Source organism: Xenopus laevis, chromosome 1L (assembly GCF_017654675.1).
Source record: "Xenopus laevis strain J_2021 chromosome 1L, Xenopus_laevis_v10.1, whole genome shotgun sequence".
NCBI lineage: Eukaryota > Metazoa > Chordata > Amphibia > Anura > Pipidae > Xenopus > Xenopus laevis.
In genome coordinates, this window is record NC_054371.1 from 46598276 (window position 1) to 46625241 (window position 26966).

Below are 26966 nucleotides of genomic sequence, written 5' to 3' on the forward strand. Positions count from 1 at the left end.
CCCAAGGAAAGGGATAAAGGGAAGATCCTTGAGCATCAGAAGATCAGGCTGCTGCCTACAGGAGCTGGGGACATCATCTCACTGACCTACCGCTGAAACCTCCTTCTTCCCATTCTCACCCCAGGGGAACACAGATTTCCTTTACAAAAGCCATGCCACAGAATGTGCTTCTCCCTGGGCCGGCTCCCTGGGGATTCAGGCTTACTGGGGGCATTGATTTCAATCAGCCTTTAGTCATATCTAGGGTAAGTCCATTTTATCATGCGCAAACTCATTTCTTTTTATTTATTGGAAAAGATTTATGTTGGGAAGTTGGGAAGTTTGTCATCCATTGTGGATATTGGGGCACATTGTCCATGCTTTGTAACCGGTAGCTTTGCTGCAAATTTTCTTATTTATAACGACATGGGAGGTACTTTGTAGAAAGAATCCCTAGATTGTTCTATGTTTTATAGATGCGACTGGGACAAGTGATTAGAACCAGAAGTGGATTGAGTATCTTGCTGTTATGTAATACAGGTCTGCCTGCCAGATTTCTATTCGTATAGAACACAGTTTACAATATGTCTCACAGTATGTCAATTATTTGGATATCATGGGAATTAACAGATGTAGCCTATTTAAGGAAGCAGTATTGTTTAACCTGTAAGCCTATGACTAAGGGAACTCTTCCCGAAATGTGCCAGGCGACGTGGATCCACCATTTCATTGCAATAAATCTTTTCTTTATTTTATACGGAGTGCCGCCTAAATCTATTTTGAATATCATGGGAATTAGGCAGATAGCAGCCAGTGTCGAGTTCATAATATGTCATATATTCTTTAGAACGTCAGCCTGTACCATTAATGCACACATAATACAGGTATGGTATGAGATCTATTCAGTGTCGGACACCAGGGGCCCACCAAAAACCTTAGACCAGGGGCCCACCCTCAGTATTATTTTCTTCTCCTCACTCAACCTCTATTCTCCTATTCTCTTTTCTTTACTTTCTATAATCTATTGTTCCATCTATTTAGCCCCTTTGTTCTTATAAAAATAGGGAATGGCCATGAAATATGCCAAATGCTTAGACGCATGAGGGCCCACTGACACCTGGGCCGACCGGGAGTTTTCCTGGTATCCCAGTGGGCCAGTCCGACACTGGAATTATTATTATTATCTGGAATGGTTAATACTTATGGTAACTGGATAAGGGATCTTTTGGAATCACAATGCCTTAATGTCACCTGTCACCACCAGGTCTGTTATAGGCCGGGGGTTCACACGCATACATTTCACCTTTTAATAATGACAAATGGTATTGCCATGTTGTAGAGATTTCCAGATAACGGATCCTATACCCTGATCACTCAGGTTTCTTTCTTTTTGTGTTTATGGATTTATAATGAATCATTAACTGAACAGTCAGTGCAGATGTTTTACAATGATCAGCAAGTAGTGTAGTACAGAGGATACGGGGCATATTTATCAAAGGTTCTTTCAGTCAAGGCCTTGGCCCTGTTGCTAATCAGGAATAAGAAACCAATGTTGCACAAACCTTTGGAGTATCTATGCAACTTAGAGTGTTTGAAACAAATCACAGCCTCTCAGGGCCTGAGTCTGAGAAGGTGCAATGCAGAAGTGGATGCTCAGTTGGATGCTGAGAGATAGAAGTCAAGAAGAGCTAGAGTGATGCAGGTTGGATTTAGTTGATGTACTAGATATACTGAACATGTGTCATTTTTGTTACACAGCATACTTTTATTTAGTTTTATATGTGTTTTCCAACTGCCAAGGGCCTCACTAATGCTGGGAGTAAATGCTCTCTAATGCCCTCTCCTAAAATAAGACCTACTCCCTGTTAAAAGCTTGTTTGTTGCAACAGGAATGCCAAAAAAAGGTACTACCAGTGCCTTGTATTGTAGCTAAGGATAATATGGCTTTCAGCAAAGAAGTTTACTCCTTTATCAGTGCCCCAGGATGATTCCCTGGTTTACCATAAACACTTCTTTCTAAAGGCACATTCAGTCTACACAATGCAGAGGCCACTTTTTCAACTTGATTGCAACTAACTGCAAATAGTATGGGTGATTCGACATTAGTGAAGGAGAAAATAGTTAGCAACCACATTAATTAGAGAAATATTTGATAGCCTTTTTGTGCTAACAGGATTTATCAGGGTCAGACTGGGTGAGCAGGACAACATGGGCCCCATAATCCTGGCCTGCTCCCTGCCAGATACTGTGGGTGCTCCCTCAAATGTGAGCGGGCGGCTGCACACAGGGGTGGGTGCTGGTTTGATTTGAACTGGAGTTTGTGTTTGGGGTGAGGGAGCAAGCAACTGGGGTGGGGGGTTTGCAACTTGGGTGGGGTATCCAGGCGAGTGGGTTGAGGGGCCCTAAGGTGGCAGCCCTGGTAGGTCCCACACACCCCAGTCCCACACTACTATTTACACATTTTCTAATTTGTTGAGGAATGTCCTCGGAATGGAAGGGCAAGTTAAGCTGGGTGATTCAAATGGCTGTCAACATCCCCCGCCCATGTCCCTAGTGCAGACATTGGGGCAGCATACCACCCCCAGATTTTTGCCACCCTAGGCCTAGGCATTTGTATCCTCCCCACAAATTAGGGCTTGTATATATGCACCTGTATATTGCAGAACTGCAATCTGATTACATTAGTTAAAACCAACGGGTGCTACCCAATAACATCACATTCACACAGAGACTATAGAGAATGCAGAAAGATCCAACTCTCTATGCATAGAACAGCATCAGAACTCATACTCCAGCCCTCTCCTTACTGCCTGCCTTAGAGCAGACAATTGCAGCATTTTTTGCACTTTGTACACTGCATGTGGCATTGTAAATAACCCCTGTTGTTCTATCCACTTGGTGTCACTGTAACTTGATTGGTCGTGACAACTTGACTCAGTCCGGCTGAATTGATCACAGATGCACCAAGCATGAGGCTTTCTAAATGAAAAAAAGTATGAAGAAAATGAGAATTCCTTTGGGAAGTAGCAACACATGACTGATATGAAGGCATTCCTCCCCTTAATGTGTTCACTGCTGACAAACTTACCCTGTATTAAATTACATGTAAAGGGGAAATACAGATTTTTATTGCATAGAACAAGTTTTTGCCATTGCATTATACACCTCTAAATATAGATGACGTGTGTCTTTAAAAGTTGCTTTTTCTACTGCTTCACCCAATTATCAATATACTGTTTCCCTCCTGCAAAGAATATCCAGTCAGATACCTACTGTATAAAGAAGGTTAGAAAATTCCATCTGTGTATTGAAGTTGTCCTCTCCTATTGAGTCTCCCTAGGCACCCATTGTGATCTGACCCAAGGCTGCCACCTCAGAGGCCAACACACTCCCCAACTTCTGCCCTCCCCCCACGCATACCTTATTCCAGTCAGGGCTGGTCCTATCACATGTGGGGCCCAATTGGGACCATGTTGGCGGGGCCCCTAGACAAAGTGTTGCTGGCTACTGACACACCAAGTATTTAGGAAAATAAGGGCATACAGGCACAAAATAGAAAGGAAAGGGGCAGACAAGGTAACATAATAGGGGAACACAGGGTAAGAGAGAGAGGGAGGAAATAGGAGAGTGGACTGGGCCAATTAGTTTGGGGCTGGGCCGATTCAGCTTGGGAGCAGGCTTGGTTGGATTGGGGGCAGGCAGGGCCTATCAAGGTTGGAGGAAAGCTGGGCCTATGAGAGTTGGGGGCAGGCTAGACCTATGGATTTGGGGATGGGCTGGACTCTCAAAGTTGGGGGCAGGCCAGGCAGCATCATGTGCTGAGGGAAATATTATCTGTGCTGCCCTGTGGTGCGGGGCCCCCCAGAGGTGCGGGGCCCAATTGGGCCCAATTGGTCCAATTGGCCTAAGGCCGGCCCTGATTCCAGTGATCCTCAAACAGTAGCTCGCGAGCTGCTCCTCAACCCCTTGGATGTTGCTCCCAGTGGCCTCAAGCAGTTGCTTATTTTTGAATTCCTGGCTTGGAGGCAAGTTTTGGTTGTATAAAAACCAGGTGTACTGCCAAACAGAGTCTCCTGTAGGCTGCCTGTCCACATAGGGCCCTTATTTGGCATGCCAGGAATGTTTTGTATGTGTGTGTTGCTCTCCAACTCTTTTTTGAATGTGGCTCACGGGTAAAAGGGTTGGGGACCTCTGCCTTATTCCTTTTGCGGCTGTGATTGGGGCCACGTGGGAAGGTCAGGGGGCAGCTCCCAGGATTTTTGGCCAGAGAGTGGGTCTGGGGGCCGACCAGGGTTTTTCCCAGTGTCCCGCCAGCAAAATCTGACCCTGGACCAGGGAACAAGCAATTGGATCATCCATATTTTCTCAAATCAAGTTTTTATCCAAAATGGACCTGCGATTTTTCAGATTTTTCCACAATTTGGATCTTCATACCTTAAGGGCAGAGACACACGCTCAGATTCAGGGAGATTAGTCACCTGGCGACAAAGTCTTTGGGGCTACGAATCTCCCCAAACTGCCTTCCCGCCGGCTAGAATTTAAATTGCCGGCAGGGTGGCACTCACGAGGAAACTTCGGACGACTTCGGAAAACTAATCGCTTCGAGTGCCATCCCTCCACGGATTTATATTCTAGCCTACGGGAAGGCAGTCCGGGGAGAAGAGTCGCCCCGAAGAGGAGGAGATTTGTCGCCAGACGACTAATCTCCCTGAATCTGAACGTGTGCAGGCCCCGATTTGTAGTGAGGCCACAAAGGCTCAGGCCTAGGGCGGCAAATTCCTAGGGGCGGCATGTTCTATAGGGAGCACCAGGGATGTGCAGCTCCCCAGTGCACCGGGGTCCCTGCGCTCACTGGCCCTGAGCTTGTGTCTCTGCCCTAAATCTACTAGAAAATCATTTAAACATTTAATAATAGGATTGTTTTACCTCCAATAAGGATTAATTATATCTTAGTTGGGATAAAAGTACTGTTTTATCATTACAGAGAAAAAGGAAATCATTTTAAAGTATTTGGATTATTTGGATAAAATGGAGTCTATGGGAGATGGGCTTTCTGCAACTTGGAAAGTTAATGTTAAAGGTTGATAATGTCTCCGCTTATAGTTCGTCTTTCAGTTTCTGCTGAGGGAAGGAAATTATTTCAAAGCTTGCGCAGACATGTTGGGCTGTCTGCTCCTTTCAGCTTTCCATATAGAGTTTCTAATCCAGGGATTGCCTCACGTAGGATCACCCGCATGCCTCCTAGACTGATGCCACAGGAATGAAGGGGAATTATCATATGGAGCTGAACATATGCACCGGGGCAGGGGGAGGTCAGTTATGGTGGGGCACCTGCCAAGCAGCTGACAAGAGTTGGAGGGGTAATTTATAGCAATCCTTCTACACTCACTAATGTAACGTGTGGCTAATTCACAGGCATGGGGAAGCCATTACACACAGGGGTCTGAAAATCTAGTTTTTCTGTCATGAAGGGAAAAAGTCAATTAGCATATGTGAAACATTGCACAGCCTCTCCATTAGCAGCACTAGCCAATAACAGCCAGACTGTTCCACAGAAGGACTGGATAACATTGCCTCCTTCACAAAATAAATACGTGTAAAGGCAAATAGCTATCTAGCTTTAATGCCTCTATCATTCTTTTTAGTAACAACAAGACCTCCTGTCAGTTAAATGTGGGACATTCACTAAGATTCATTATTGCGCCAGCGTCTACTTCGCCGCACTTCGCCAGGCGTATTTTCGCCAGCGCTTTGCAAATTCACTAAAATCTGAAGTTACGCTCAGGGATAGCGTAAGGTTGCGAAGTTGCGCTAGCGTTAATACGCCAATCGAAGTTACGCTAGCGATGGTTAATTTGCATACGGCGCCAAATTGAAGTTACAATGGAGGTATATGTAGCAGCACTACACAAGCCTGGGAAACCTTCAAAACATCAAATAAAATTTTTATTTTGCCCTACACATGTGCCCACTGTATAGTTAAGGTGCCATGAGTTAGGAAATGTAGGGGGGAAGGAGGGGAGCCCCAAAAAATGTTTCGATCTTTTTCAGCCTATCACCCATAAAAAATGAAAAAACACCACCGTATTTTGGCACTTCGAAAAAATTTTAACTTTTTTTTAAGCAATCCCTATCTGCTCTATTGCACTTTGCCTGGTCTGAGGTGGCGAAGGAAGCCTGGCGTAAAAGGTAGCGGTCAGAATCATTCGCACGTTAGTGAATTTGCGTAGTTACGTCAGCTGCGCAAATTCGCCAGGCATAAGGGTGCAAAGTAACACCTGCGAATTTACACCAGCGTTCGTTAGTGAATCGGCGAATTAATGAAAATGCCCAACGCTGGCGAATTCACGCTAGGCGCTTCGGCATTTAGTGAATTTGCCCCAATGTGTCTTTGTTTACACTATAAGCTCTACAGGGGTGGGATATAATTAATGCTATAATTCCTCCAATAAAGTTTTTTTTTTCAAATTTGTATTAATACAGAACGTTTCCATTTAAGGGGTTGTTCACCTTTTAGTAAACATTTGATATGATGTAAAAAGCGATATCTTGAGACAATTTGCGTTGGTTTTCATTTTTTATTATTTGTGGGTTTTTTTTATTTAGCTTTTTATTCAGCAGCTCTTCAGTTTGCAGTTTCAGAAGTCTGGTTGCTATGGTCCAAATGACCCTAGCAACCATGAACTGATATGAATAAGAGACTGGAATATGAATAGGAGAGGGGCTGACAAGTATGATGAGTAAGAAAAAGTAGCAATAAAAAACAGGTGTCCCACCAGCTCAGTCCAACCCTGGGTGGGGTATAAAATGAACTGTATTATTCTCTATACGAAAATAAAGGGCTCAGTACTAAAAGCTTTTGAGCTGGAGTCTGTAAGTCTTTGGTGAGCAGTTAGAAAATGAGAATTGCTAATTACAGCAATGGCTGCCAAGTACTTGAAAGACACTGACTGAGCGCTCAGCAGGGCTCATGTGAGATCTAAAACACCTGTTTCATGGAGCTTTTATGACTGGTGACTTCTCTGAAAGGTTCACACAAAAATCTGAGAAACTGATTCTTTATTAGTGATGGATGAATAAATTCGCCAGGGGTGAATTTCCACGTTTTGCCGACGGTGAATACATTTGCAAAACTGGTGAAAAAATTTGCTGCCAAAAAAAATCCACTGCGGCGAAAAACATCCACTGCGTGCATAAACATTGTGCGCATATAACAATTGTTGCAGGCGTCTAAATCGACACATGTCAAAATAATTTTGACGCCTAGTTCGCAGGAAATTTGCGAATTTTTCGGCAAATCGAAACGGGACAAATTCGCCCATCACTATGCTCTATAAACATTTGCCTTCACCACACCAGTTTTAAAGCAGTTGTTCACCTTTTGGATAACTTTTAGTATGATGTAGCACAGTGATCCCCAATCCAACATGTTGTTCTTCAACCCCTTGGATGTTGCTCCCAGTGTCCTCAAAGCAGGAGCTTATTTTTGAATTCCGGCCTTGGAGGTAACTTTTGGTTTCATAAAAACCAGGTGTACTGCCAAACAGAGCCTCCTGTAGGCTGTCAGTCCACACAGGGGCTACCAATAGCCAATCACAACCCTTATTTGGTACCCCAGGAACATTTTTTGTGCTTGTGCCTCTCTCCAACTCTTTTTACATCTGAATGTTGATAACACGTGAAAAAGGTTGGGGACCCCTGATGTAGAGAGTGATATTCTGAGTCAATTTGCAATTGGTTTTCATTTTTTATCATTTGAGATTTTTAATTTATTTAGCTTTTCATTCAGCTTTTCTCACAGTTTGTAATTTCAGCAATCTGGCTTTGTTTTGTATATGGGGTCAGTGACCCCATTTAAAGGCTGGAAAGATGGAAGGAAAATAATTAGAAAACTAAAAGAAAGAAATAATGAAGACCAATTCAAAAGTTGCTTAGAAATTACCATTCTATGATACATAAAAAGTTAACTTAAAGATGGACCACCCCTTTAACGCAAGTGTCCTTGGTAACTGACAGACAGCACCTGAAACAACATCAGGTCGGAACACTGCTTAGTTAACATGGTTAAGTGTGCAGTTTCCACATTGCATGCTGCTATATTAATCCCCACACTTGGCTATGTCTCTTTGGTTTCATTTTAATTCCCTTTCAATTAACTCTTCTAGCATTGCTTTACGTAGCCTGTACACCTGTGTGCCTTGTATAACTCAGTCCTTATATCCATTATCACATGAGCAAATGCTACTACTATTTCACAGCCAGAGGCTTTAGGTACATTTGAATTTATTCCCTCTCAGTGTAGTAATATTTTACTAAAAAATGGTGCACGATGCAGTGGCTGCCCTTCAGCAATTGGAAAAGTGGTAAAAATAGTAAATGGAGAGCACTCTTATTTGTGTCACTTACCATGATTAACTGGGGTGCTAGAATATATCAGTTAACAGGTGTAAACAATATACCAAAATGCACAAAAAACGGTGGATTTTTCACCCGAAAACTCCGATTTCTTATGCATTTTTGCCCGAAAACTTCAGGGTATTGCACGAAACCCAGCGCACATCAAAAAATCATTTGGACTTCTCCCATTGACTTATATGCAACCTCGACAGGTCTGAGATGCCGGATTTTCAGATTCTGACTTTTCCATCCAGTGCCGGAGCAACCAGCGCAGACGCCCTAGGCAGCCTGGCTGGTTGGATGGCCCCACAGTGATGTGCGCATGCGTGAAAAGTTGTATGCACAGGAAAACATGTACACGCATGCGCAAAAGACCCCGTGTACACAAAAAAAAAAGGTGGTGCGAAAGGGACAATGCGCGTGTGCGCAAAAGAATGCACAAATGCCGGCCAGAGCGGGGACCGGACTAGGGGGTAAGAAAGGCAGAGAAGGTACGTGCCTGGCACCCCCCCCCCCAGCTTTGCACACTAGGCATGTGCCTACTCCTGCCTACCCCTATTTCCGGCCCTGTTTCCAGTTTAATAGTTTAATAAATTCCGAATAATTTGTGATTTTTTTAAAAGTCCGATTTTTTTAAAAAAAAAAATCAATTTTTTTTGAGATTTTTGCATTTGGGGTTTAGTAAATAACCCCCTTAGTGTACGAAATCCCTGTTTTTAAATGTATTACTGATAAAGCAAATTCTGTGCAGCCCAATATTTGCTGCATCTTCAGCTAATTATAGCAGCTTGTAAAATGCGTCATCCAGTATAAGATGTCGTGTATCATGTTTTACAGCATTGCCACTGCTTCTCAGTAGACATCTCTGTATCAATATAGAAAAGAAGCAGGTTTTTGTGATTTATGGTAGTGCCACAGAGTTATGATTGACAATGTAATTGGCTCACCAAATCCCCAGAATAGATTCCCAGTATTGCCAATGGAAATGTCATTGTTCATTGACCAACAAGAGGTGGTCCTGGTTACTATTGCTGACATGTGAATAAGGGGAAATTATTAGCTAAGTGGCTAGAGTCAAAAGGGGTGATTCTTGGCCCACGGGGGCTCATTCTAGGAGCACTTGCACCCCCAGACCCTGAACTCTGCACTGAGAGCCGGTTGAAAAATCCAGTGCTCACAGAATGTGCAGCTCAACCCAGTCTGTACTGCATGTCTTCGGGAGGGTAGAGGCCAGCAAATATTTGCACAATGCCCCACTCAGTGGGCCATTTGCAGGCTTTTTTTGCTCACCAAATGGGGTATTATGATTAAAACCTTCTTAGATGCCAGTTCTAATTTACAGAATTTTGACTATGTTTTTCAAAGGGTTTCATTCATCCGAGTCATGATATACAGTATTTAGTTGTGTCTAAAGCACTTGGGTCTAAGGGAACTGAACATACTGAGTGGTAGCCAATATTAACATGTGTGTGCCCACATTAGTCGGCCTTTCCTAAGCATTGTTCATGATTCTTGCAGATAACCCCAGGAAGCAAATCCTCTGTGGCTAATTTGTGCCCCGGTGACGTGATCCTTGCCATCGATGGCTTCAGCACAGAGACTATGACCCATGCAGAGGCACAAGACAGGATTAAAGCAGCTACAGATCAACTGTGCTTGAAAATTGACAGGTATGAATTTCATCAGACGCCTTCACATTAGTAAAGTGGCAGTAATTGATGACGGTGGTTTATTCCCTTATACACTGTTCGCAGGATTCGGATTTAATCAAATTATTTACCCAAACAAATGAATATGATCTATATAGGATCACAGATTCTGCAGTTATGTTAAGATGCTCAAATCTCAAAAGCAAATTTACAGTTTTTGGTATTCAATCAAACTTATTGTGGATGGCTGGACACCCATTCATATCCTAAAATTATGAATTATTTGCACCCTGCTACAAATACTACCTATGTGCCAAATGGAGTTGCAGCAGCCAGCTATCAGCCCTGTCCCACCAACAACTTTTTAGGTTGCCCTGCACTCAAAATTATAATCCACAAACTCACCAATGTGGGTTTACCTGGCTGTATCTGCCGCCCTTTCCATTATCATTGGTAAGTTCCCGCTGCTGTCACTGGGAAGTAAACCATAGTAAATCCTAGAGGTGTTACTTAAAGCTATGTGAGTGAGCCACAGCCATTAGGACACTATAAACAATATGGGTTATATACAGTAAGGTATTACTACTGTCCAGGCTTTAACTAATTTATGTTATTGTATGAATCCCCAGCTGGTCTCTGTCTATCACCCCAACATATATAAAGTGTTGGGGCAACAAATACTCCCTTGTCCTCATTAGTCATGTACTAGGCTGGACTGCAGATACATCTCTACAAGGTCAGGTTTGTACCTCTTGTCGCCCAAGTAATATTGGGATTCTATTGCAACACAACTGCAGTACTGGAAACACCACAACAGATACAGCACAGTGGGAAACATCACAAATAAAGATGCCTTTCATTCTTTTCAAATTCTTTTTAAAAAAATTCTATTATTATCTTTGCAATAAAATGAATTGACTTGACTGTTTGACAACATGTAAATATTGACAATGACAATGCTACAATGTTTGATAGCTGTTTCAGCAACACGAGGTACGATTTGATACAAATGTGTAAATATGTTTCTTTATCACTGTCCCTAAAAGTAAGGTGAGACAGATGAGCAACTTTGTTGCGAATTATGAATGAACAGCACTTTACAAATTGTTTGCCATTTCCTATGTCATTTGTGATGTGTGTTGGTGATTTCACTTCCTGTTTGGGGAAAGAGGAGGGTATAAATACCCTAGTTTTATACACATGTGGTATCTTGAGAACGGTCCCAGACCAGGACCGAAACGTCGATACATGTAATATACATTTTTAATATTTGATAAATAAATTAAATCTTTTTAAAAAATTCCAGTGTGCGCTGCTCTCTATGGATGGATTTCTGAATATTTGACATGGCAGCAGCACCTGGTATTTGATTTTTTGAAGGTGTGCGAGAGACCCACTCTGTCTTTTTTATATATATATATATATATATATATATATATATATATATATATATATATATATATATATATATATGCACATATAAATATTTATATATGTGAACAATAAACAAGAAGTGTTGAACAATTAGACCTGTTTCTCTTCTATCAATTCAATGCTCAACAAATTAGTTAGAATTAATTTGTATATATATACGTAGATCAACAATTATGTGAATGTCTTAACCTCTATGTTATATTACTGACTTTTCAGTCAACTTTCCCCATAAGTTTATGGATAAATTCCTTTTTATTGTCATCCAGAGTTGCAATATAAATTGACCATCTGCGTTTAATTTTATTTCTTTGAGATAAATCTTCAACTCTGAATCTAATAACTTCTTGAATCTTCTGTCTAATCCAACACAAAAATATAGATTTCTGACTGGCTGCCATTACTAACCAGCAGAAATCCAGAATTTCAACTGGAAAGTTAGCAGAAATTAAACGAGTCTTTCATATCTAGTAATGCAAATTGCGGACTCAATATTATATCTAAGTCAATTGAGTCTTTAATGAAACGCTCAATTTTCTCCCATACGTTTTTAATAAATGAGCACAGCCAAATATAATGGGAAAAAACTACATTCTGCTCTTTACATTTTGGAAAAAGGTGTATTAACAATCCCCATATAGAAAGGTTCTTACAAAGACTTTACTTGAGAACTGCAGAAAGTTGTACCATTTTAGATTTGTTTTTCCATCAACGTATACATTAAATATATATATCAATATTAATATATCATTTTTTATTAAGAAAAATGTCATACTTTTGCTGGTATGTTCTCTACCTTGCTGCTGGACTCCCAGCACACTTTAATTCCCCAATCTTATCTGCAGGGCAGAAACAAGAATCTGGTCCCCTCAGGTCTGTGAAGATGGAAAAGCACAGCCTTTCAAAATAAATCTGGAAGCTGAACCACAGGTAATAAACGTTTCCTTTGCACAGTAGCCAATGGTTTAGCAGACATGCACCCAGGCTGATATATATGCACTGAGTTGGGGGTTCTAGATTAGCAGTTTATTAGGGATGGGTCAAATTTGACCCGTTTCGCCAAAAATTTGTCGCCGACGCCCATTAAAGTCTATGGGTGTTGTGCAGCTTTTTTTTTTTTGACGCACGATGCCATATAAGTCTATGAGCGTCATTTCTGTGGCGAAACAAGGCGAAAAAATCCCTACAGATTATAAATATTGGTATTACTGTCCATCCGTGTGCCATTCATTGTGTTTGTGTAATGAATATAATAAGTTTGCATTGCTTGTGTGTGTTTAACCCGCATGAACAGCAGTTTGGTGTGTTTTGTCCAAATGCATACAGGAATTCAAGCCCATTGGTACAGCACATAACAGAAAGGCACAGCCATTTGTAGCAGCAGCAAATATTGGTGACAAAAAGCAGGTAGTCAGTTCATCCTATAACACTCCCATTGGGTTATATTCATCCGGCAACATTAAGGATGCATTTCATGGCCAGATGCGAGGGCTAATTCCCGATGCAGATCAAATGTAAGTATCACATGTGAATTCATTGTTTTGTCATGTTTCTTCTCCAACCCGGTTTTCTCTAAGACTAATGACACAGCTGGCTGCAAAATAAAGTGCTGCCTCCTATTCACATGAATGGAAACAAACATCTGTTGCTCTAAAGCAGGGATCCCCAACCTTTTGAAGCCCTGAGCAACATTCAGAAGTAAAAGGAGTTGGGGAGCAATACTAGCATAAAAAATGTTCTTGGGGTGGCAAATAAGTGTTCTGATTGGCCATTTGATAGCCCCTATGTGGATTGTCAACCTACATTGAGACTCTGTTTGGCAGTGCACCTGGTTTTTATGAAACCAAACTTGCCTCCAAGCCAGGAATTCAAAAATAAGCTCCTGATTTGAGGCCACTGGGAGCAACATTCAAGGGGTTGGAGAGCAACATGTTGCTCACAAGTTACTGGTTGGGGATCACTGCTCTACAGTGTAGCAATACAGGTAAGGGATCCAATATCTGGAATCAGGTCCGGACTGAGAATTAAAATAGGCCCTGGCATTTCAGGTACACAGAGACCCAATCAGCCCACACAGAAGCCCAAACAGCCCCCACCAGCCCACTTAAAGGAAAACTATACCCCCAAACAATGTAGGTCTCTATAAAAAGATATTGCATAAAACAGCTCATATGTAAAATCCTGCTTCATGTAAATAAACCATTTTCATAATAATACACTTTTCTAGTAGTATGTGCCATTGGGTAATCCTAAATAGAAAATTGCCATTTTAAAAAATAAGGGCCGCCCCCTGGGATCGTAGGATTCACTGTACTAACAAAGATACCAACAAACTATACATGTTAGGTCACATGAGCCAATTAACAGACAGAGTTGTGTCTTTTGCTTCCTCACTTCTTCCTGTTACAGTTAGAGTTGAAGTATTTCTGGTCAGGTGATCTCTGAGACAGCACACAGACCATCACGAAATGGTGGCTCAAGGCAAGAGATGTAAAAGGGCAATATTTACTTAAATATATATTCCAGTTTGGTAAGATTCTTTAATATGCCACTTAATATGATATGATCTATCTGTTGCTTAAGTGTTCATTTTGGGGGTATAGTTTTCCTTTAATACTGACTTTCTATGGGACCTTATAGCAGCCCCTCTGGCATTTGCCAGAACCCACAGATTGCCAGTCCGGGTCTGTCTGGAATGCTTGATACCCGTGGCTCTCTGAGTAAGGTTTCCTCCTGTAATTTGGAGCAATACGCTTAAACGTATGTTCTGTAATAGGAATTTCTTGGTCAAGGCGACTTCACTCAAGCTGGGGACCAACAAGCCCCATCTTTATCCTGTCCCAAAATCTTTATGTGAATATACTTGTAATAATTGTTTACTAGGAAGGTCTTTAATAATTCTGAGAGCATTACTTTTAAAGGGAAAATAATTTTAAAAGACATCTGAGCAAAAGTTTAGCAGTGAAGAAGACATAGAAAAACAAGCGGGTAATGAAAGTGCTTTGTAAGATGTGCTGTATAACAGAATCATTTAACAGCAACCATGGAAGACTGATACTGTTACTGAGTTTTTGTATGGAACCACGGTCATGCCATTGATTCTGCTATAGTTGCAAGAATATATAAGAGAAAATATATGATCACAGAAGATCTTACCTACTTGTTAAGTCTCTCTGAGGGCCTGTTGGAAACGTATGCCTTAGAGGAGTAGTTTACAAACTTTGGGGCTTGTGCCCCTGGGCAGTGGAATAACTTGGAATCAGCAGATCCTGAGGTTGCAGTTGGGCCTAAGGGATGAGGGATCACCATCCCACCCATACTGTCTCTATGGCCTGCACCATCGAGGACCATGCACTAGCTGTGGGAAAGCTGATTGGGTAGCATGATAAAGCAACATGTAGGGGCCATGGGATCAAAGGCTATCCCTGCCATGAGGCAAAGTTTGAACCTTGATTTAGAAGTGCAACAGCACACTCTAGTGATGTAGCATGGTGGGGGTGAGGAGGTGGCATCAAGAAGACTGCCTCAGGGTGCCCAATCGCCCCTGTCTTGAGCAGTGTCTGTGTGGGGCCCTAATGGTCACTAATGGTGTGATTTGAGAAGAATGTGTTCTGCTGGATACTTCTGTAAGACCAGGGTAAGATTTGTTGGGGAACAATTATTTTCTGTCTTAGATATTCTTGGAATAATGGTTGATATGCTGTAGCATGGTTTTCATATCTCAATAATCTTGTTATGAGCCAAGGGAGATTCAGAACAAATATTGTCCTTGAACCGATAAAGTCTGAAACCCACAGAGATAGAGGGAACATGACTTAGCAAACAATTAGCAAATCGTATTTACTGGTTATTGGTTGTATTAATATATCTACATGTGCATGTGTGTGTACTGTCTATCCCTTACAAATCCTTACGTATTCGCTTTATTTATCCTAACTGCTCTAGAGGAATTATCCTTTACAGATAAAGGTTGATTGCTGTTTTGGCGGTTTTTTTTTCATTTAGGAACCTGATATTCTTTGTACTTTTTCTACCCCTTAAGGCAGCTTTAACTTCAAGAGTATTAATTGGGAAAAACAATTGAATTACTGACAGATTATGGAATTCTTTGTGTGGTTTTCCTTGCTAAGTAAAACATGGGTTGTCGAGTGATAAAGAGGTGCATTATCGCTAAAGACAAGAATGTGCTTAGCTGTTTGTTTTTTTAATGGTGGACTTGGGTGTATATCTCTCTCTCTCTCTCTCTCTCTCTCTCTCTCTCTCTCTCTCTCTCTCTCTCTCTCTCTCTCTCTCTCTATATCTATATCTCTCTCTCTCTATATCTATATCTCTCTCTCTCTATATCTATATCTCTCTCTCTCTATATCTATATCTCTCTCTCTCTATATCTATATCTCTCTCTCTCTCTCTCTCTCTCTCTCTATATCTCTCTCTCTCTCTCTATATATATATATATATATATATATATATATATATATATATATCTCTCTATATATATATATATATATATATATATATATATATATATATATATATATATATATCTATCTATCAATAAATTCATATATAGCATTGGAAACTGAGCATAGTGCCATGAAAGACTCAGTAATTGTGATATAAATAGAAATGTTTTCAATTCTGTTTTCTGTCCTACAGGATCTGGGCTTCTTTGAGCACAAGCACAATATCCGGCCTAAGCCTTTCATACTGCCAGGCCGAAGCAGGTTAAAACCTTTCTACTATGTATATGCTGTGCATGTGAATCACACAGTATATTGATTGGGCTTGTGATAATTACTACAGTGTTCTTTTTCTTGAAATACTGACTTGCAAATAACAAGGGGGCAGAAAGTGCCTGGAGCACTTACATTTACATACTTATAACTTCCTAATATCAAAGCCAATGTTTTTGGGAATAATAATTTGAATAGGTTGGCATTGGTTTGGAAGCACTGGGGATTTGCAGGACACACCATAGTTTTCGAAATTTCCTGTGCACCAATTCCCAGTACTCCGAACTCGATACTGAAAATTTGCTCATGTGCACAAAGGAAGGGGAGGGGACGGGAGCAATGAACAGCAGCGGGCCTAGGGGCACCTGCTATGTAAATCCGGCTCTGCTCACAAGTGTCTACATAAAGCACTGCTTTTTGTGGCCAGACAGTGGCAAAAACAGAATATAATTGGCTTCACACCAAAATCTTTTGTAGGCAAATCCATGGGACAGATGGCTGTTGCATACATATCATGAAATTGCCCCTCTATTAGGACCAGTGGGTTACCGGCAGCTGTTGGATTTATCTCTATTGATATATATTTGGTAGCACTACCAAACGATTTGATGTTAAAAAAAATGATTTTAGCTTTTGGAATTTTCTGGGGTCATTGGGGAAACATATCCGCTTGCTTACTATGGAGACTTGTAGATGCATGCTGACTCACTGAGCACCTAAAACTTTAATGTTAGTGCCCCTGGGACTACAGTGGTCTTTAATATTACAGTTATTACTGACAGTCTATATAAATATACCTTCCAACACCCTTACACATATAAATATTGGACATACACCCAATATGGATGCACACATTAAAGGAGAAGGAAAGCTCCAAGACAGTCTATTGCCAACATATTAGCCACAATAGTGCAAGCTAGAACGCTATATTTATTCTGCAGAATGCTTTACCATACCTGAGTAAATAGCCCTAGACACTGTCTCTGTTTGTTTAGGATAGAAGCTGCCATATAACCTTGGTGTGACATCACTTCCTGCCTGAGTCTCTCCCTGCTCACTTACAGCTCTGAAATTAGATTTCAGCAGGGATGGGAGGAGGGAGGGGGAGAGAAGCAAACTGAGCATGCTCAAGCCCTGCCCTGGAGGTTTCAGATGAAAACAGGAAGTCTGATACAGAAGCCCATGTGTACACAATAAAAGGAAAGAAATGTGGTGTTTCTTTTGACAGAGGACTCAGAGCAGCACTACTCTGAGGGTTTACTGGTGTATTTATATAGACCTTTCTGATAAAGCTTAATTAATTTTAGCCTTTCCTTCTCCTTTAAGGATGCCTCTTCTAGGGTCTTTTTATAGCCCTAGTTCAATATTGATTTGATCAGTATCCATGCCAACAACCACCCAACCTCACTTCCCTTCTGCTAAACCCATGTCTCAAGTAATGAGGGCAGTTGGCATGCCATTACATATCAATATATTATTTGCATGCTTAATTGTCATTAGTATTTTGCCTTCCTTCCTGTTTCATTTATCAACATTTCCTTTCTAACATCTTGCACATTTTTCTTTGCTCTAAACTTCCTGGCTGTCACTCCCCCACTTTCCCCCATGCACTTGGCTGACACAGTGGAAGCAGCACCCCTTCTGGTTTTGACCCTGGCAGTGGACGCAGCACCCCTTCCTCCGTGAGCACTATTGACCCTGTTGAGCTGAAAGCTGCCTCTAGGATTGCACCTAATGTTCCCTTGGAAATGGAGCTTCCTGGTGTGAAGATAGTCCATGCCCAGTTCAATACCCCCATGCAGCTCTATTCTGATGACAATATTATGGAAAGTTTACAAGGGCAGGTTTCAACCATCCTAGGAGAAAAGACCCCAATGAGGTATATTTCTGTAAAAATGGATACATGGTCTAAGAAACCAACTCATGTTAGTTATGATGTCATAGAGACATAACTAGGGCTCATTTACGGCCGCAATTGCAGTTGTTATCATGTTAAATAGATGCAGTTATTGTGCAAATTGACACAATTCCTTTTCCTCCAGAACTATTTCTTGACCTAGCATATTTTGGCACCAAATGCCATGGCAACCCTGCAGTCCGTTTGTATGAAACTCACACAAGTGTGCCTACTGGAACTATGGATCATTGAAGCTACCACAGAAATTTCAGGGTTCCCACAGCAGCTAGCATCAATAGGTACAGCAGAAATTGTAGAGTTCGGAGCACCAGTGGAAGCCAGGTATGGTTCATTAAAAAAGTAGAAATTTATTAGGCATATTTAAAATCCAAATATAGCGTGCCCAGACATGATAGGGGCCGTGTGCTTAATGCGTTTCGTGGCTTTATGAGCTCCTGATGAAGTGGCGTGAAGCCACGAAACGCGTTGAGCACTTGGCCCCTATCATGTCTGGGCACGCTATATTTGGATTTTAAATATGCCTAATAAATTTCTACTTTTTTAATGAACCATACCTGGCTTCCACTGGTGCTCCGTACTCTACAATTTCTGTATTATCTCTGGCTGTGGGGTATAGTAGCTAACATGCAGCACACTGGAATGAGTCGGTAAGTGCTCCCACTACCTTTTCGTTTTTTGATCAATAGGTACAGAGTACTTTGCTTTGAAGCACAAGTATATTTGCTCACATTCTGACACATTGGACTCAATAGAGCCAAGAGCAACGTCCTTTCAATTAAATTAAAAATGATAGGGGTTGTAGTTAAATAAATCATAGCAAATTGAGTCAAAAATGGCACTTGCAGTATTAAATGACCAATATTGAGAATACCTGAGTAATGGACCTTGACCGAGCATTTATTTGTCAACTATATGGCTAAAGTATAACTTAAGTATGCCTTCAATAGAATTAGCTCCTTAAATTGGATATGCAGGTCCACATTTAGTTGGGCAGTTTGGCCAATTTTTGCCTGATTATTTGGAAATGTATGGCAAGTTATAGCACCATTCCAACCAATAACCCAGTTATCATGGTGGATCGAGGGCTATTGGCCCTGATGGATAATTTCCTGCTGTTCTGATCTTTTGGGCAGTCAGCCCTAATGAATGGGACAATGCATAGTTGTCCTTGCTTGTATACGGCCCCTCATATGGTAACCATCCACCTGGCCTGGGTCCTGTTCATCTTGTCCATTCAGCTAGTGAGACAATTTGGGTCTGGCCCATATATATGGCCACCTTTATTATGTTTGCCAGAGAGCTTACCTGCTAGGGACATAGGGTCACATTTACGTTGTATTTTCGCAGTCCCATGCATGCCTGTGATCACATTCATTGTTCATTTCCATTCATGTATTTATTATTATTATTATTATGCAATGCAAAGATAGCTGATGGACCCCTCTAAGATGCTTTATGAACATTGTTGCAAGGCTCTTACTGGACTGTTTCTTCTTTATTTACATTCTAATAACACTCTAATTACAACTGCAATTGCAACCCGACTGCCTTTATTTACTATTGAGTGGATGGCTACAATCACATACCTAAGTACCAACTTTGTCTGTTGACTTCCATGTATTGTTAGCCTAAGGTGGTACAGGTATGGGATTCCTAAACTGGAAACCCCTTATATAGAAAACTTTGTATTATGGGAAGGCCGTCTTCCATAGACTCCTTGTTATTCAAATAATTAACATTTTTTTAAATTATTTCCATTTTCTCTGTAATAATAAAACAGTGCCTTGTACTTTATCGAAACTAAGATACAGGTATGGAACCTGTTATCCAGAATGCTTGGCACATCAACTAGAAAACCATGTAATCATTAAATAAACCCAATAGGCTGGTTTTGCTTCCAATAAGGGATTAATTATATCTCGGTTTGGATCAAGTACAAGATACTGTTTTATTATTACAGGGAAAAAGGAAACAATTAAAAATTTGGATTATTTGGATAAAATGGTGTCTATGGGAGACGGCCTTTCTGTAATTCGGAGCTTCTGGATAATGGGTTTCCGGATAACAGATCCCATACCTGTATAAGTAATTCTTATTGGAAGCAAAATCAGCCTATAAGGTTTATTTAATGTTTCAATCATTTTCTAGTAGACTTAAGGTATGAAGATCCAAATTTGGCATAAATAATGTCCTGCTCTGAAAAATATGCCACTTGCATAAGCACAGCCAATAATGAGGGCACAGGAGTCATGAGAATCAACTTAAAATCAGCTTTTACTATAATGGTACAGACTGTGAGATTCAGACAATTTGCAATTTTATTTTAATTTATGTATTTACTTGATGTGTTTGTACTAGTATTTAATTTTTCCTCTGCGGCTCAGAATTGATATCTGTATGCCGGGATTAATTACCAACCACAAAGCAATTTAGAAGTCAGAATAGAAGCTTAATAAGAGAGACCCTATAAAGATAGAAAAGGTATTTCAACAAAACAAGAATAACAATAATGGTGAAGCTTCAAGGTCAATCTTTATTTTTTACTTCTGAGGTCAGTGAGCACTAACACCCGAATGTGTTTTCAGTTTCGGGTTGGAAAGAGGGGAAATATGAATTAAAAAAAACTTGTTTTTTAAAAATGAAAGTATTGAAAAGTTTCTTATAATAGTTCCATCTATGAAATACTAAAGACTAATTTAAAGGTGAACATGCCCTTTAGGCCTAACCTGTAATACTCTAGGCTCCAGTGTAAATATTGATATATATAATGTTAAAGCACTATACTAATATGATACTCTATGTGGTACAGTAAGTTTGTTATTTTTCACTAAGCCTGTGTTTCCTCCTATGGGGTAAATTTACTAAAGGGGGAAGTGTCTAACGCTAGCAAAAATTTGCCAGTGTGACGTCATTTTGTTACTTCGCTGATTTACTAACGGGTGCTGGCGTAAATTCGCTAGCGAAGTGGACCTACTCTAGCACTACTTCGCCAAGCGAAGTTGCGATATGGCGAATGGACGTAACTACGCTAATTCACAAACTTGCGGATTTTACTGAACTTTACCTCTTGCACCAGACTTGCCTTCAACACCTCAGACCAGGCGAAGTGCAATAGAGTAGATAGGGCTTGCTTCAAAAAAGTTTACATTTTTTCTAAGTCCCAAAAAACGCTTTTACTTTTTTAAGGGTGATAGGCTGAAAAAGATCATAAATTTTTTTGGGGTACCCTCCTTACCCCCTACATTTCCTAACATATGGAACATAAACTATACAGTGAGCACATGTATAGGGCAAAATAACAACTCTATTTTATTTTATGAAGCTTTCCCAGGCTTGTGTAGTGTAATATATTTGCTGCTACATATACGTCCATTGTACTTTAACTTGGTTCCTTATGCAAATTAGGCATCGCTAACTGCGCTTTGCTTGACGAATTAACGCTAGCGCAACTTCGCTACCTTTCGCCTCCCTGAGCAATTTTTTTGTAAATTAGTGGCGACATGGCAAAATTTCACCTGGCAAAGTGCGGCAAAGGCGTCGCTAGCCATTTTCGGCGCTTAGTGAATTTGCCCTTATGTGTGGTTTCTTTTTGTCCACATAGAAATGGATTGGAAAAAATAAATGTTATCAAATATTTAGGTTTGCATATTGTACGTTTTTTTCCCTAAAATCTCAAAACGTTGGTGGTACATATTTTATTCTGTGTAGGGGCAGCTTGCTAAAGAAACTCTGGCAGTAAGTTCTTCTCAAGGCAGGCGTGTTAATTCAATGGGTCCTTGCATCTGTGCACCCTGTACTTGGCACAACTCAACTGAACAAGGGCATTCGTGCTATTGGTCCAACCCTTTCTTTCCCGATTGGTGCACATGAAGTATAGGCTTTGCACTAGTTGGAATCAAGAGGTACGACCTCCAGCTCCACCACCAGATTGAGAGGCAAATTTCCCTAGTCTCTCCCCCATAAGCTGCCACCCTTAGTGCCTATGAGTAAATATGGCTCTGCCTATGCTATTTGCAAATCATATGGACCGTGTATTGGTGCAAAGTATCTTTGTGAATAGTATCCATTCAACTGTGCTCACTTTTGTACTGTTACTTATTAGTCTTAATAAAATGTTCAGAAAATAATTAGCAGTTTGTTGTTTCTTTTCTGTGTTTAATGGTACGATCCAGCGATCCAGTCCCTCCCTCTGTGCCTCAGTCAGATGTATACAAGCTTCTGCATGATGATACAGAACATCCCAGCAAGCCCAGGCAGTCCGGCTCATTTAAAATACTGCAGGATATGGTCGACGACGACCCTGGTAAGTGAACAATTTTATGGGACTATTCTTTTGGGAAAACATGAAATTTTGACATGAATTAAATTCAATATCAAATCAATCTTCTGGCATTAGGAGAATCTAGAAGTCCCTGATAGGTCCAATTTTCCACATGCAACATATTTTGTATTTAGCACTAATCTTAAAACAGAAAAACATATGGACATTGTCATAAATAAAGCACAGCTGCACAATGTGGACTTCAGTGCTCTCAAGCTAGAAACATACTATTGTACTTGTCCATAGTAGCAAGTTATTGACAATAATTCAGTTTATTTCCCATAAAGAAAATAATAATAATATGCTGATAATTAAAAGGGTAGTATATTCGTATTGGCAGCATTAGTTTAAGGATTAGGTCAGTATTATAATAGAAAGCAGGACAAATCCAAGGCAGTAGCTATGACTGCAAAGTGTTTTTATTGGGGAAAAATGCTCAGATCTGAAAGGCCACTGGAAAAGCCTCCGTATAATGAGCTGCTCCTTATCTCAAAACCTAACAGGCTGCAGAAGTTACTTTTAAGTAAAGTTCCTTTTTATTTTTTTAGCAATCTCTAAAATATCTGTAAAACATAAATAAATTACACTATAACTGCACTTATTTTTGAGTTGACCCCATGATTTAAGTTTTCGTGTAGTAAAGAACATTAAAAAGATGTTTTTTTTTTCCTTTTAAAGATCGCCCATCAGGCACCAGAAGTGTTAGAGCCCCAGTGACCAAACCAAACACAGGAGCAGCTGCTGTACAGAAAGTGCCCATCTGTGATCGCTGTGGAAATGGCATAGTGTAAGTTTCTTAATATCCATTCTGATTGGATGTGTTCATGAAGGGAACATTTTTCTGTTAACTCAGTCTTTGTGTGCCAGTAATCTTTTGTCGAAATGATACTTTGGAGGGAGTACCGTCTATACTAAAATACTGAGCACTAAGTAAACAATACATAAGCTCTGGGTAGTGCAAGTGGTAGTTTTTCCTTACTTGGGTTGGTGCAGACATAAGGCAAAGACATTCTGTTGAGCTTTACTCCTGCTTTAAGAATACATTCTGTTTCCAGAAACTGTTAAATAATAATAATGTGTCTTTTTAATTAAGTGTGTTGGGAGTTTCCTTAATTAAGAAGGATCTGGGGTATTTTGTAGATAGGGTTGCCACCTTTTGCAGGGCAGGGGGCAGAGCTGTGATGTCAGGGGGCGGGTCATGATGTAGGTCAGCGTGCACGTGACATCAGGAGGTGGGGCTATGATGCGGCGATTGGCCGATCACCGTGTCAATCAAGGGAATCCTGCCCGGGTTTCCTTATTTGTAAAACCAGGCAGGAAGTTTTGACCCGGGCAGCCCATCAAAATACCAGCCTGTCCGGGTCAAAACCAGACAGGTGGCAACCCTATTTGTAGATAACAAGTTGTTTAATTCCAGACAGTGTCATTATGTGGCCACTAAAGCAATAAAGTTCTGTCTTACATAAAAAAAAGGGCATTAACTCAAGGTTAGGGTTGCCACCTGGCCAGTAAAAATGATGGCTGATCCCAATGTTATTAATAGGGAAAAAAGATAAATATATAGGAAGGCCTGTATTTTTTTCCAGAAAAGGTGGCAACCCTACTCAAGGGATGAAAACAAAATTATACCTTTTATAGGTCCCTGGTTAAGGCTTCACCTGGAGTATGCAGTGCAGTTTTGGACTCCAGTCCTTAAAGGGATACTGTCGTGGGAAAAATGTTTTTTTTCAAACGCATCAGTTAATAGTGCTGCTTCAGCAGAAATCGGCACTAAAACCTGTTTCTCAAAAGGGCAAACAGATTTTTTCATATTTAATTTTGAAATCCGACATGGGGCTAGACATATTGTCAGTTTCCCAGCTGCCACCAGTCATGTGACCTGTGCTCTGATAAACATCAGTAACTTTTTACTGCTGTACTGCAGTTGGAGTGAAATTTTTGGAGGAGCTGAACCATTTGTAATCCCATTCATCTCTTAAAAATAATAATATAGAAATAACATAACAGTGTTCTCCTGTCTTTTCTTGTCCTACACAGTGGCACAGTCGTGAAAGCAAAAGACAAATTGCGCCACCCAGATTGCTTTGTGTGCTCAGACTGCAATCTAAACTTGAAACAAAAAGGATACTTTTTCGTGGAGGGCCAGCTGTACTGTGAAGCTCACGCCAGAGCACGTATGAGGCCGCCAGAGGGATATGATGCCGTTACCGTCTATCATTAAATCACTAATTTGTGTCAATATGTAGGGCCAAGCTATGAAAGATTTTAAGAAAGCAAAGTTTGATTTCACAGCGCATAATATGTGTATTATTATTTCAACAAGAGACTCATCCTTCTGTCAAAGAATTGAAATGGAGCCTGTGATGTCAACTGAACAAAGTAATCAAGGCCCCACCAGAGGTTTTCTTGTTCATTCGGTTCTTTAATTAGAGATTTTGTTTTGCTCAGCATTTTTATCATTTTCCTGGTAAATGTTTTCTTTTAAGTATTGTCAAAATCATTTTTATCATATTTTATTGGTGTGCTGGTGCCCTTTACGAATACAGGACTTGGTTGTCCATATATTGCAATATGGATAAGAATTGTATAATTTCCAATATTTATTGCAATGCCCTTTAACATATTGATACCGGTTAGTGTAGTCGATCATTATTCTGTATTCTGTTACTGTAGGAACACATCCATGTGTCACTAGATAAGAAAAGGATATAAAAATGCTCAACGTTTAGAATAAGACACAAGCTTATTTCCATGCATTTCATAGAATACATACGTACTATAGTAATGAGAGCACAAAACATAATATTATATATAAGGCAAAGGACTTTTCTGTCCCTCATCAGCTTTTGTCCACTTCTATTTGCGATGGGATGGCATGCTCTTGGCTGTTATTGGGGGGACATCTTTCTCATAGGCAACCTGCATTTGGAGGGCGACAAGCTTCCCAGGCCTAATCTATAGTATTTAACTAAGGAGACAAAGAAAATATTGCTGGATAAGACAGGAGGCCTTTTGCAGACCTCACACTTTTATTTCCAATCCTGCTAACTGTGGTTGACTACTACGATCTCCTTGAAAATCATATTTAAAGGAAAAGGAAAACTATGGAGGCATTATATTGCCAATAGATTAGCCACAATAGTGCAAGCTAAAAAACTATATTTGTTCTGCAGAATGCTTTACCATACCTGAGTAAACAGCTCTAGAAGTTCTCTCTGTTTGTTTAGGATAGCAGCTTCCATATTAGCTTGGTGTGACATCACTTCCTGTCTGAGGCTGTCCCTGCTCGCTCATAGCTTTGGGCTCAGATTACAGCAGGGAGGAGGGAAAAGGGAGGGGGAGAGAGGAACAAACTGAGCATGCTCAAGCCCGTGCCCTGGAGGTTTAAAATGAAAACAGGAAGTCTGATACAGAAGCCCATGTGTACACAATAGAAGGAAATAAATGTAGCAGCATTACTTTGAGTGGTTATTAGGGTATTTATATAGACCTTTCTGATAAAACTTTAATTTAATTTTAGCTTTTCCTCCTCCTTTAAAACATGTCGTCACAAAAGAAAATTATGTTTAAGGAGGATATCAATACCGATGGACTAAAATATTTTACTTTGTACTTAAAACTGTACTTGTATTGCAACCGAACATACATAATGACACTTTATATGTAATCTTGGCTTATGCCTGGTGACTGCCAATGTGTCATTAGGTTATTGGGCTTCTAAACAGAAACGTGTTTTTAAAATTGAATATTGTGTAATATTGTTATTGAACATGTTAGAAAATCTGCACACATATACTTTCACTGTGTTTGAATTGCAATATGCACTATTAACTGTATTTGTCCTTAATTAGTTAGTGCTTATATTATTTTCATAGCCTTTCTAGGCTCACAGTCATTTCAATTAACATCTATTCTTTTGATATATAATGGAAAAAAAAATCTACAAAAATAAAATAAAACTTCTATAATAATGTGCACATGTATTCAAAATATCAACAAATCTATCTCTGGACATGAAAAATGCCGATACTCCTGAATTTACTAGCAGCAAAAACAGTTTGGGTCTGAAATGGGTGGACTTTAGGGCAGACTGGGGATAACTAGGAGTGGCTGGAGTAGACTAAAGGACTGGCGTTTGGCATTTTGTTGCACTTTACTACAAATGCTGTGTATTGGAAACAAACTTTATTCAAATATTCAGGACTTGGTGAGTACATTTACCATAAGTTCTGATAACTGTCGCTCTTTTGGTGCCGTCATGGTGTCAGTATGTTGAAATTGTTATTACAACAAAGATACGGCATGTATGGGACCTGTTATCCAGAATGCTCTGGACCTGGGGTTTTCCGGATAAGGAATCTTCCTGTAATTCCAATCTTCATTTCTTAAGTCTACTAGAAAATCATTTAAGCATTAAATACACCAAATCAGTTGCTTCTGCTTCCAATAAGGATGCATTATAATTTAGTTTACATTAACTACAAGGTACTGTTTTACTATTACTGAGAAAAAGGAAATAGTTTTAAAAAATTTTCTAT

The 26966-nt window shown here is 40.2% G+C and overlaps 1 protein-coding gene across 3 annotated transcripts; it reads left to right on the top strand.

Moving 5' to 3' along the window:
• Nucleotides 1-26399, top strand: pdlim3.L (PDZ and LIM domain 3 L homeolog). Of its 3 annotated transcripts, NM_001092857.1 has the most exon segments (8): nucleotides 78-245; nucleotides 9895-10046; nucleotides 12302-12386; nucleotides 16113-16180; nucleotides 17814-18068; nucleotides 22280-22410; nucleotides 23107-23215; nucleotides 24466-26399. In NM_001092857.1, coding segments are annotated over 8 exon segments (1077 nt in total). In that variant the 5' UTR covers nucleotides 78-152; the 3' UTR covers nucleotides 24650-26399.
• The last annotated feature ends 567 nt before the right edge of the window (nucleotides 26400-26966 follow it).